Raw genomic sequence first — 12,802 nt, 5'->3', positions numbered from 1 at the left:
AGGCTGACAAACACATTTTCTTGCTTTCTTTAGCATCTGTCTATATGATCTTACTGGAGACATACCTGGGAAATTGATTACAGCACATTAAAATCCCATTTTCAGTGTAAACAAGTTTTATTAGGAGGTCGAACCTATATTTATCCTTTAAAGCCTGCCTGATTTGTTCATCTGATATTTGTTTGACATGATGTCCCTTTCAAAGGTCTAACCTTCACACATTACCTGTCCATCACAGAGAAAACGAAATACAGTACACAAGATACACTCACTCCTACAGTTCAGAGACTGGTCTAACCCAACATCGTAAGCCAAGAGTTTCTTATATACAGTAGATGTCGCCAATGGTCAAATGTTTTAAGTTTAGGAGAGAGAAAATCAATTAATACGTAATGTGTTGTAGAGAGTATTTCAGCCTTTGGATTTTGTTTTTTTTATTTTGTCCCACATTTTGTATAACCAGTTTGATGTCATGTCAGTCAATGAAGATCTGAGTACCTGACCATCCTAAATGTAGCTTTTGAGTACAGTTATAAGGGATATTCAACGAAATACAATTAGATTGTCCTAATAAAAGTATAATGAGGTTAAAGGCTGTGGTGTGAATAAATGGAAGACTCCAGCAATCCTCTTAATACTGAAGAAAAAAAATTGTTTATTCACAATATTAAAGAACGTATTTGCAAACAGTTGTTTTTTTTTGTTGCTGGTGCAGATGGAGTCACGACTATTTAAAAAAAAAAAATCACATTTCATGTATTGATGTATAGTAAGTTAAGCCTTTTAATTAAATCTGTATCCTTTCAGTGTTGAAACATGCAATTGAATTTTGAGCCGGTGCACCCTAAAACAATCACATTTCAATTAAAAACAATCCACATTGAAAATATAAGGTGTTTCTTCTTTTGTAGTATTTTGATGAGATTTTAGGTTCCAGCGTTGTTTTACAAAATACATTTTGAAATTTTTTATTTTTTATTTTTTTGAGTCGTAATAATGCATGGTTCCAGTTTATTGTGTGAATTATTGAGCGACGACATTATGCCTTCAGTTTTAGAGATACATCTAATAAAATTATAAGAATAGCCCTGTCTTACTCCATATATGGCTTTGTTGTGGTTTTTCCCTCTGTGTGCTTTGTAACATGAGTCCCGATGGAGTCGATGTCTGACAGGCACCTCGTGAAACAGTTGAGTCAACACTCTGTGAGCTCTTCGTGTACCGCAGTGTGGTCCCGCACAGAGAGCTGCAGTACTGCAAAGAGTGAGGGAGGAGGGGGGAGGAGAGGAGAGGGGGAGGGGGCTGCACTGAGCTCCACGTCCAGAGGAAGAGAGACGCATTGTTGCAGTACCGCGAAATCCCACCACACACACACCCCCCTACAGGACCCACACAGAGAGGTGGATGTACAGACGGGGTCCGAGCAACACCTCTCCGTGACTTTTTACTCTTCAAACATCCTCCAGCACATCCCGAACATCCAGCCAATCAGCGCTGCGGCTGCCTCAGCATCAGGACCAGCATCAGCATCAGCCGGAGGACCCGCAGCAGCAGCATCTGCAGCATCAGCCGCTCCGTGGATCTGTTCTCAGTGGATTTTACTCCTTACAGCCGCTCCTCCCTTGATGCCGCATCGCTCCTCGGTGAATTACCGGTTCTCGGTATTGCGGTAACTTTGCAGCCCCAATGCATCGCTAGGATTTTCTCCACTGCGACTGGACCCGCCTTCTACTGTCAGTGCGACACTTTAGCGTGTTTTCTCTTCTAAGAATCCAACTTTTGGACGAATCTGGACAAATAGCTGCTTTTTCTCCTTCACAACTCGGACCAATCAGAGAGCTGCGTTAAAGATGTGAGTATGAGTCATAATGTTGTTCATATTTTTGGCACAAAAGTATAAAATATGTAAGACCTTCAGATGGATGAATGTTGGTTTCCATAAGGATAGATGATGGGAGGGGGAGGGGGAGGGGTACTCGCTGATTTCCGTTAACTTGATGGTTATTGCTGACGTAAGCAAAATTTTCGGTCACTGCTTCACTAAATTATTCATCCAGTGTGAAATCTACAGTAATGTTCTGTTGATTTTAGAGACTTTAGCACCAACACATAGATATTATTTAATAAACACTTAATTATGTACGTTTTCTTTTCTTTTTCTTCATCTTTGTTTAGTTTTTATTCTTTCCTTTGTAATATTCCTCGAGCCTCTGTGACACAAGTAATTTCCCCCTGGGATAAATGAAGTAATTATGATTGTGATTCAGATATGATGAGATTATTAGAAGGTTTTTAAGGCGCTTTTTTGTGTGTGTCTGTTCATCTGGGTCTTGCAATTCACCCTCATCTTTGGGTGTTTGAAGTTCGTTTTTGTGCCAGCTTTGTTGTTTTAATACACTTGTCTTGTACAGATGTGTAAAAATAAGATTTCTTTCCCCTGCAGTGGACATTTATCAATGGCTACAATATAAATTGAATTTTTATGCTTCTTGGCTGCGACTCAGATCTAGTTTCACCAGATCATTAGCATCCTCAGCCTTGCTTTCCCTCAATGCTGCTAACTCCCCAGTATAAAACCTTGATTTTCTCTCCATCTTCCCCTCAGTGCTAGAATTATGACTTGTGGGGATAAAAATAATTATTAAAAATTGATTACCCTCCTTGTATCTCTGCTGTTACTTGCATTGACCTTTAAATTTTAATTTCCACTGAATTCATCTCCATTCACATTATTTTCACAAATGGCCAACAACAATAACTTCACATTATTTGTTCGGTTTAATCTTCTATTTAGCTACAAACACTTAAACCTAATTCTTACTACATCCAATGTGAGTATATTCCTTAACTATATTTCTGCATATTTTAATCCCATTACCTCCACAAACCTCTCTGGTGTCTTTCTAAAGGTCTGCCCCAGATGCTGCGGCTCCACCAGCTGGAGCTCCAGGTGCTGATGGAGCGCCAGGAGGTGGACCTCCAGCCCCACCCAATACGAGCAGCAACCGTAGGCTACAGCAGACACAGGCCCAAGTGGAGGAGGTGAGCACAGTTTAACCACAGACCCACAGCACCGTTGATGTTACTTTTGTTGCATCAAAATGATCAATCAGGAAAGGTTTTTTAGATGGGACACGTGTGCATGGCTGCTGCTCTGTTGTAGTTGTATTGAAACTGCAGTTTTTTAATGCTAATTCCCTTGAGTTTCTGTCCTTGAGTCTTTTATATTTCTGATCTCATTTCCCCTCCCCTTCTCTGCCAAATGCTTTGTCATCCTGTCTGCAATCTAGGTGGTGGATATCATGCGGGTGAACGTAGACAAGGTTTTGGAAAGAGACCAGAAGCTTTCAGAGCTGGATGACAGAGCGGATGCTCTCCAGGCCGGAGCCTCCCAGTTTGAAAGCTGTGCAGCAAAGCTAAAAAACAAATACTGGTGGAAGAACTGCAAGGTGGGCCTGTTCACATGAGGTCCATTACTGAGATTAACACTGAGAGAGAGAGAGAGCGTGAAAAAGTCAGCCATGTCTGTCAATACATATCTGTTTATTTGTGGTGGTGCGCAATGAAATAACATGAACGAGTCTTTATATAATTCCAGCAATAATATGTTCCTAAAATAAACATATTAGGAACGAGTCACTGCTGTTGAGTTGCTGTTGATTAGTGAAGTTCTTCAGGCATAATTAAGAAAAAAACTATAACTATATATTTTTCACTCCTAAAGAGACCAATACTTAAAAAGATCATAAATGCAGAGAGCTTCATGACTGCCTTGACCAGACATGCATCACAGCAATAATACACTGTATGCTTGTTTTTCAGATGATGATCATGATGGGCATCATTGGAGTCATTGTGGTTGGGATAATATTCCGTAAGTCAAAAAACACTTGTTAATAAAGACTGTAAGAGTTGGTAAATCAGTGTTTTCTCCTTAAATCCTGCACTAAAAATTTTAATTCAACACATTAACATAACATGTATGTATTGTTAAATACAGATTTTTTTTTTTTATAAAGGTTCTTTCCATCCCAACAACCTCTCACTGCAGCAAAAGAAAGGGAAGCCATTAGGTTTGTTTTGGTGTGTCCAGATCCATTAACTGCATTCTCTCTCCCTCTCTCTCTCTCTCTCTCTCTCTCTCTCTCTCAGTGTACTTCTTCTACTGAGTGCAGTCCATTGCCACTGATGGATTTGGACTTGAGGATGATACCAGAGGGAAGACGAGTAGAAAAAAGAAAACACAGACACAGCTCCTCCCCTTTAATCCATCCTCCCCCCCCCTCTCTTCACACAAGCTTTCATCAAACTGCACCTTTACATGACGGTAGTATGTTATTCAGTGTCCCAGCTCAACTTAACCCCATTGTTTCCCAACCGGCTACTTGGAGCCACGGTTTTTGGCTGCACTTCATGTATTATTGAAAGCTGAGGCAGGTTGTGAGTACTCAAGTGTGTTGAGGTGAATAAAAAGAAAAGAGAAAACCCCAGTAACACTGGAACAAATGGGATACATGGGAGGAAATTACACAAAGATGTGTTAAGTCTTTTCACCCCCAATACTCCAAAGCTTCAAATTACCTTTTTTTTCATTCACACAATTGTAAATGAATACTGACACGTCTAACACGCTCCTTCTATCACCACTACTACAACCATTGCTACTTACTAAAACAAGTTTTCTTAAATTAAGATTATTGCCATTTTTCTTGTCTGGGCATGCCTGTAATTGTGATCCAAAGCAATGTAGCTATTACGGTAAAAAATAAAAAAAAAAGAGCCTTAAAGTTTCATATAATAGGTGTTACTGTTTGTATAGATTTTGTCTTTATTGTTGAACTCAACTATAGTCTTTTATTTCTGGGAAAAACTCAAAGAGAAAAAGAAAAAAAGAAACACAGTGACAGTTTGTAGGTGATTTAGGAGAAGAGATGTTAGGATATATTTTTCTGTAAAGGTTTAGTAAGTTGAATTTAACTGTGGAATGATAAGTAATTATAATAAGGTAGATTTAGCATTTCTTATATTTTGGGTTTTATTTTGCACCACAGGTAGTGTGGCGCCTACGATTAGCATTAGACTTAACAGGCAGACAAACAAGCAAATCATAACAGGACAATCTTCTTTATACATGAACTAACTGCTACAACCAGAGGAAAAGTCTCGGATGAGCCTCAGCCATAGACGGATGAATGTGTAGCCTCTCATTAGAAAATACTTTAAATGTTGGTTTCTTTTAAGAATTGTTTAATCTGAGTGTTTAAGTCTGATTTTTGGCTTGTTCTTTAATAATGAACTCACCCGGCCATCCAAAAAAAGTACAAGTGAAAGCCTGACCAGTCTTTCCCTCAGCAGGATTACAGCTAATGTAAGGTGTTTGTTTCTAACTTGCATGAGGAAAAATGTCCATAGTTCTGCCTCTTTCTGTGACCTGTATCTGCCATTACTAAATCAAACTGCCGATTGTACGCTTTCTTTTGTCAGTGGTTTAAATGACCCGTGTGTGTGTTTGTCTTTCTGATATTCTCATGCAATGCCGTGACGCTCATGGGTTTGCCAACATTTGGTAAACTCTGCAAATGATTGCTACTTTAAACCCCTGTAGTGTCACATGAGTAGAAACATAGCACCCTACACATCTGTCACTTCATGCTCCTGAAATATGTTGAAATTCTTCCAAAGTGTTGGAGGGCTGTTTGTTATGCAAGGGGGGTTTCTTTAGAAGTTGTTTAAAGTTGCTAAAAAAAAAAAAAAAAAAAAGTAAATCCTGTGTACAAGGTGCATTTATGAAAGCAAGGGTTATCTGGTGACATTGTGCAACAATGTGACAGGAAATGAGAGTTGAAGTAATATGCGATTTAGATTCTGGGAATACAGTCAATGCAATGGGATTTGCAAATATAAATGCATGTTTACCACTTTTGCTGATGCCAATAAAGACGCCATGAACTAATTTGTGTGCAGAGTGCAGGTCAGTTTACCTGTCTGTGAGAAAATGTATTTAAATATTTGTACTTAGGGATAGAAGTCAAATAATAATAATAATAATAATAATAATAATAATAATAATATCTAAAAGAAATATAAACCAAACCATAACATAATTTTCTATTTTTCTAGCTGAAGGACAAAAAATAGCCAGTTCAAAGTTAAAACCAATTTATTACACCATTTAGTATGACCAAAGATGGGTTTGGGAGGCTGAATTTTAAGTTTGACAACTTTACAATAATAATAATTACATTTTAAAAAATACTAAGCCAAAGCATGATACCATCATAACCCACCTAGATTATCCAACAAAAATTTGTTTTTTTCCTCACAATCAATACCAAAGATTTTACACACAGTCATTCAAAGCAGTAACACCTTAGAGACTCAAACTAGTCTACATGCATGGTTTGACAAATCTATCTCATAACTTGGTAGAAGAAGAGCACAGTGATGATCAGGAAACCCAGAAACCACCAGTATGAATCTGTAATCAAAACCAATAGGACCAGTTAAGTATAACTTACAGCAACAGATGTTAGATATGTCATTATGCTGGTGGTAAATACCTGAATCAGGCCTTTGTACTGTCGCACTGACATGGACTGGAGAGTCAAAAGCCTCATGGGTCACTCTGCAGGTGACTTTGGTACCTGGGGCGAGGGTTGGCTGTACTGTGATTTGAGACGATTGGGAGAACGTTCCGTCCCCGTGCTGTCGATGGCCTGACAAGGAGCCTTCTTGTGGGAAGGGTTTAGGCTCTGTGTCTGTTGGAGAAAGTGTAAACCACTCCATCTGGAATACAAAGAGCACAAAAAGTAAAGAATTTTTAATGAATTTTATTACACTTTGAACTCAAAGGCCTGAAGTCCATCACACAGCTTGCACACAGTGGCAAACTATCACAGACACACATTCTAAGGCTGTTTTCGAAAATGCGTACTAACGTACTATGCATTACAAACTCAATAAGTATATACTGTCTACTATAGTTTGGATGATTATGATGAGCATTCCCAATGAAGTATACATTGCATTTTGAAACTACAATAACAAAAACCTGAAGCACACCGAGGTTAAATATCTCTGTTGATTCTCCACCTTTGAAAGTTCTGGAAACATTTTAAGCAAGAAAGTGACCAAAGAAAATATCAACGTGCACATTTGATCCATAAAACTCGCGGAAACACATTTCATGCCAACATTTTGAAGATTTTTGGAGACCCACCATTGTGCTACTGACTGAACTTCCAGTTAACTTCAAAACAAGAACCCTATTTACAAAAGCGTTAAAAACTAACAGAAGACAAGAAGAGATGCTTTTATTTTGAAAAGGGAATGTTTGACTTTTAGCTTGAAGCCGGTGTCACATACTGTGTTTACCTCCGTACTGAGATTATAACTCTAACTCTAACCCTAACCCTAACATAATCCAATAAACAAATAAAACACGTGTCCAAAGATAAACAAAAATGATTTTTTTTTTTAGCAAAAATTAATTTTAGGGTAGTGCGCATGTGCAGGCATGCCCATATACAATCTCAGTAAGATATGAACTCAGTACATGACACCGGTCCCAGGACGATTTTACGTTCCACTTGCAATGCATCATGGGGAAGTTGAGTATGACTAGTATGCCCACTGTGCATACCTAAAAAATTTCCCAATATAGTATACATCTGGGTATTCCTTGCATACTCAATCTTTCCATACTGACGAACATATGAGCACTACATACTCATTTTGACATCAGACTTAGTCTGAGTAGTACGTTAGTATACGATTTTGAACACAACCACGTGAAGAAACCCAAGGCACCAAAGATGCCTCAATCTTTCGTAGGTTTGAGTCTTTAACACGTTATTACATCAACACACATCATTAGATAAAATCCCTGTATATTTTTACTTCACAAACTGAGAAACAAGTAGACTTAGTGTTAACAGCTAAAGCCAACAGAGACTGACCTGAGCATCTAAAGGGTAGAATTTAGAGCAGTGACAAATCAGTGTGTGAGGTGACTCCAGTACCAGCTTGTCCTCTGACAGGGAAATATATGGCGACTCTAGAAATAAACAAAAGAAAAAGAAACAATGAACAGAGAGCACATGCTGTCTGAGGATGTTTGAGTGGTTAGAAAGATGAGTCTTGAACCTTACGAAATAACTTGAGCTGAATGACCTGCTGGGCAAAGAACTGTCCGATGCCGACTGTGCAGATGTAGGTTCCCTCGTCCAAAACTTTCAGCTTGTTTAGTGTAACCGATGCGTTACCATAACGAAGACCATCTGCATCAAGGCTAGAGTCCTTTCTCTCACTGTGCACTAGATGATAATGAACCAGAGACACATTGTCCTGGAATCAGTCTTTGCTTATGACCATTTTTCTCTTTGCACTTTACTTGAAGTTTTATACATAAAAGGTGTCATATTTTAGTGAAAGGTGTCATAATTTAGCAAACGACACTTAATGACACCTTATTCATGCAAATGACAGATAATGACGACGTAATGTCAGCCATATGTATAAAACTTCAAGTAACGTGTTACCAAAAATGATTTTGATAATTTCCTACAGCAGGATTTACTCCAAAAGTAAGTACTTTGCTGACACAAAATATGTAAAAAAAAGAAGAAAAAACTGCTCTTTAAGTATACATTTTTTCTGTAGTTTCTTTCCTTCTATAAACAAATAACAATGTGAATGCTAAAAATCATATATACACTGAAATGACCCTTTTTTTCCTGATTCATATATATATATAATATCTTTGTTTTCTTTATTCATCTTCCACACCTTTATGAGGTTAATTCATAATTTAGAGTTAAATTGCAATTGATCATGTGTTTTTTACCTTGTGCACCGCATGGGCCTCAGGAACCTGCTTAGATTTATTTAACTAGAAAGCCATTGTAGCATTCTGGGGATAAACACTTGCCCACCTTCTGGGTTCAGCTCCTTGTCATCCAGCTTTGTCTTCATTTCAACCACTTTCTTGCCTTTCCCTCTGTGCTGCAGTCGCCATTCGACAGTCACTTCCTGTCCCAGTGGGACCGCCGGCTGCTTGAAACCACAGTAAAGCACAGTATCCCCGTGGACGAGCGCCGATACGAACTTCACGTTGGAAAACACCACAAATATCACTGACAAAGAAGAAAGATCCAGTGTTGAGAAGGACATTTTTGCATTGAAAAGCAATAAAATATAATTATTTTCCTTACTCACATTTAGTCAGGACAGTCCCCGTCTGGCTAAGTGGGAGACCAAGTTTGTTTTGAATCAGTGTCAACTCGTTTTTCTCAACTGTCAGCGTCTGCAGAATTAGTGTTGTGCTGAAATCCACTTCCTTTATATTGAGCGACACCAAAAAATGAGCTGGATCTGAGCCTTTCTGGCTACCCGGGGGAGAGTAAAGACTTATTTCACAAGTCACTTCCTGATCATTGCATTCAGCGTGGAGCAAAACGTGTGCGTCAAAGATCCCTGGAGTCGACACTGCCACAGAGCAACAAGAGAATTTCAGCTTTGGGTTTAGTTTGCACACTAAACTCTTTCATACACAGATGGGAAGACAAACCTTTGGTCTCAAACACGATTAAATCTGGATTGGGGACTAAAGGCGGGAAAAAAGGAGTGAGCGTGTCAGGTGATTGATCAGAACCAATTTCAATATCTCGTAAGACGAGGGTGACTGGAGTCCGTCCAAAGAGAGAACTGCCTCCATTTCCACCAAGTCCAGATCCTTCCTCCACCAAAGTACAGGAAAGTACAATGTCCACAACCTCAGCAGCTGCAAGCAGAGAAAATGATCATTTCATTATTTAGAAAATTATCTTCAACTTGTAGTTGTTCATCTTTGATTACAATGGATTTGAAATACATAAGTATACAATATAAACCTATTCCTGATTCTTGGAAAAACTGTTTACTGAAAGGTAGGGATGTAACGATTCACTCAACTCCCGATACGATTCGATTCATGATACTAAGTTTACGATACGATTCTCTCACGATTTATTTTACAAAATGGGACTGGACACAAATGACTGAAAAATATTCCTTTATTATTTTGGGGGAAAAAACTAGAAAATACTGTGCTATTTTTCTTTTATTTTTCATTATCAAAAGAAACCCTTGATAAACTATTCAAAACAATGCAATTTAACTAAAAATAAATCTTGAATGAAATAAATAAAGGAATAATACAAATGAAGAAGAAGCCTATTAATTTAGATTCTGGTTCTTTAATAAACAATGCAAAACTGCATAATAGTTCTTTTTCTTTTTAAAGTGCAACTGAAAATGTATTTTGTACCTTAACAATTAGACTTAAAAAAAAAAAAAAAAAAACAGTCATTGAGCTGATTTACGTCAGATATTTGTTTGGACCAGCAGAGGGCGCTGGTAACCCAGTGGTCGGTTGGTTATTCTAGCAGTGAAGAAGAAATGCTATGCTAGCAAACAGAGCTAATAGAAAAACAGAACTTTTACAGATATTCACGTAATATTTCAGGGATTCTTTCGGTGCTAAAGGGGTAAGGAATCACTTATGAACATGTTTAAGAGTAGAAGAGAGTAGCAGATTCTGCCCGCCGCGTACACTGCTGGACAAGAGAAGGGATAAATATATATAGCGCCCTCTGCTGTTTAAAAAACTGCGATTCAATTTTCAAAGTATCGATGTCAACCGTGATACCTATGAATCGATTTTTAACTGCCTTACGATTAATCGTTACATCCCTACTGAAAGGGATGCTTTCAGTATTTCTATTGCACGTTCTCGAGGGCCCATAATCAGCATGTTTTAGATCAGGGGTTCTCAACTGGTCTCACCCTGGGACCCACATTTTGTCACGGTCATTAAATTGCGACCCAGATTTTTTTTAGAATTCAACCAACCAAATTACGTTTTTAAAAAAATAGATGTTGAAAACCCACATATATGATCTTTTTTTTAAAAAAAAACATAAATCTACATATTTTCCTGTGCAACATGCATTCCACAGCATGCCTGTCAAAATAAAAATGTCTTTCGAAGTAAAAGACAAGTCCAACATGAGAGACATTAAGTATTTATTTATTTGTGACCAGCTGTTTGCGACCCACATTTGGGTCCCGACCCACCAGTTGAGAATCTAGCTAGATTTGGTCTCTTCCTTTTTAAGTTTATACATGAGATGTTCACTGTATGCAAGGAAACCGTGGCAAGATGTATTACCAAAATTAACATGGGGATCAAAGTAACTCGTAACTTTTACTTTAAGTACTATTTAATTGTGCGACTTTTTACTTGTTGTTGAGTATTTTATGTATGACTTAAGTTGTACTTGTACTTGAGTGGGTTATATCGGTACTCTTTACACCTGACCTCTGTCATTACACTTGTTGTAATCAATGGCTATTTATCATTCGCTCATACAAAGCTGCATGATAACGCATGCATTTTAGTATCTGATAAGGGAAACCTATAAACCTTGCTTATACATGAGGTTAATAACAAATCTCTATTTAAAGAAAGAAAGAAAAATTTCAGTAATAATAATAGAAATATCATTAGGAAAAAAGGAACAACCTTTTAAAACCTACCGCAAACGCACATCATGAAGTATCCAAGTAAAATTATTTGGATCATTATCCTTGAAGAGAAGGTTGACGCGTGCAATAGAATAACAATGAAAAAATGACTGCCAGTGCTTTCACTTTTGATTTTACCGTTCAAAACATTATTGTGTCTCTGCCATATTTTTACAATAAGAAATAAAGCATGAAAATGATATAAAAAATATCACGAACGTAAACTCTAACTAATAAACAAATAATTACATTATTCAAAAATAAATAAACCAGGAAACGATTGCGTTTTTTTGCGCATGCGCAAACAGCAGCTTCGTGACCAAAAGTGAAAGCAAAAAAATGTCAATACGAGTCACACAAACAACCAGGGTTAATCTTCTTTTGTGATGTAACCCCAAAACAAAAATCGAAAAACATTATATTCTATTTGTTAGATCTAAAATATAGATCGATAGATAGATTTAATAGATAATGTAAAAAAAAAAAAAACACAAGATTGCATAGGAAAAAATATAACTGAAACATTCCAGCTCCTTTAAAAGCTTGCATTTGCAAAGATGAAAAAATAGGATTTGTTCAATTCAGCGTGAGCCTTAAAAAACACTGTAACATGAAGACTTGTGTCCGGTTTAAGATGGAAAATAGAGGACAAATAATAAAAAATAATGAATAATAAAAAATGGGCAATCATTTATTTTTTAACAGAATATATATATATAAGATATATTTATTTTACAAATTTATGCCATACTATTGTCTTACCTCAAAATAGTTTTTCTCGACAATGGTATGCCTTACTATAGCCTGACCTAAAAAAAAAAAATCTAAATTATTGCCATGCTTTAGTCCTACCTCAAAGAAAGAAAAAAAAAGCCAAATTTATGCCATACTTTAGTCTTACCTAAAAAAAAAATTCTCGACAGTCTCATGTCTTATTACAGTCTTACCTCAAAAAAAAAAAAAAAAAAAAAAGCCAAATTAATGCCATGCTTTAGTCTTTCCTAAAAAAAATGCCATACTATAGTCTTACCTCAAAAAAAAAAAAAGGAAAAATAAGCCAAATGCCCTGCCTTAGTCTTACCTAAAAAAAAAATTCTCGAGAGTCTTATGCCTTATTATAGTTTTGCTTCAAAAAATTTTTTTTTTTACATTTTTGGCCATACTATAGTCTTACCTCAAAAAAAAAAATTCGCACAAAGTCATGCCTTAACCTCAAAACATATTTCTGGACATTTTA

At 37.1% G+C, this 12,802-nt stretch overlaps 2 protein-coding genes across 2 annotated transcripts; one reads left to right on the top strand and one right to left on the bottom strand.

Moving 5' to 3' along the window:
* The first annotated feature begins 1,303 nt into the window (after positions 1-1,303).
* Positions 1,304-5,760, top strand: vamp1b (vesicle associated membrane protein 1b). Its single transcript, XM_028469835.1, has 5 exons — positions 1,304-1,852; positions 2,910-3,042; positions 3,291-3,449; positions 3,823-3,874; positions 4,153-5,760. Coding segments are annotated over exons 1-5 (363 nt in total). The 5' UTR covers positions 1,304-1,850; the 3' UTR covers positions 4,170-5,760.
* A 382-nt stretch (positions 5,761-6,142) lies between these two features.
* Positions 6,143-11,845, bottom strand: tapbpl (TAP binding protein like). The gene is made up of 8 exons (XM_028469797.1): positions 11,578-11,845; positions 9,569-9,781; positions 9,217-9,486; positions 8,934-9,134; positions 8,151-8,315; positions 7,959-8,056; positions 6,561-6,786; positions 6,143-6,478 (listed from the first exon to the last, which is right to left on the bottom strand). Exons 1-8 carry the CDS (start codon positions 11,621-11,623, stop codon positions 6,411-6,413), a joined length of 1,287 nt encoding a protein of 428 aa, XP_028325598.1. The 5' UTR covers positions 11,624-11,845; the 3' UTR covers positions 6,143-6,410.
* Positions 11,846-12,802: the final 957 nt, after the last annotated feature.

Source organism: Gouania willdenowi, chromosome 16, assembly GCF_900634775.1.
Source record: "Gouania willdenowi chromosome 16, fGouWil2.1, whole genome shotgun sequence".
Taxonomy (NCBI): domain Eukaryota; kingdom Metazoa; phylum Chordata; class Actinopteri; order Blenniiformes; family Gobiesocidae; genus Gouania; species Gouania willdenowi.
Note: the sequence above shows the minus strand (reverse complement) of the source record. Positions and strands in the feature narration are given on the sequence as shown.

What these genes read in the sequence shown, in the direction of transcription:
- tapbpl (XM_028469797.1), bottom strand. Translation starts at nt 11,623, where the DNA reads ATGATCCAAATAATTTTACTTGGATACTTCATGATGTGCGTTTGCG. An exon ending in CATTCAGCTCAAGTTATTTC is followed by an intron (nt 8,057 to 8,150) that starts GTAAGGTTCAAG and finishes GTTTATTTCTAG; the next exon opens with AGTCGCCATATATTTCCCTG. An exon ending in AGTACAAAGGCCTGATTCAG is followed by an intron (nt 6,479 to 6,560) that starts GTATTTACCACC and finishes TTTTGATTACAG; the next exon opens with ATTCATACTGGTGGTTTCTG.
- vamp1b (XM_028469835.1), top strand. An exon ending in CACAGGCCCAAGTGGAGGAG is followed by an intron (nt 3,043 to 3,290) that starts GTGAGCACAGTT and finishes TCTGCAATCTAG; the next exon opens with GTGGTGGATATCATGCGGGT. An exon ending in ACTGGTGGAAGAACTGCAAG is followed by an intron (nt 3,450 to 3,822) that starts GTGGGCCTGTTC and finishes CTTGTTTTTCAG; the next exon opens with ATGATGATCATGATGGGCAT.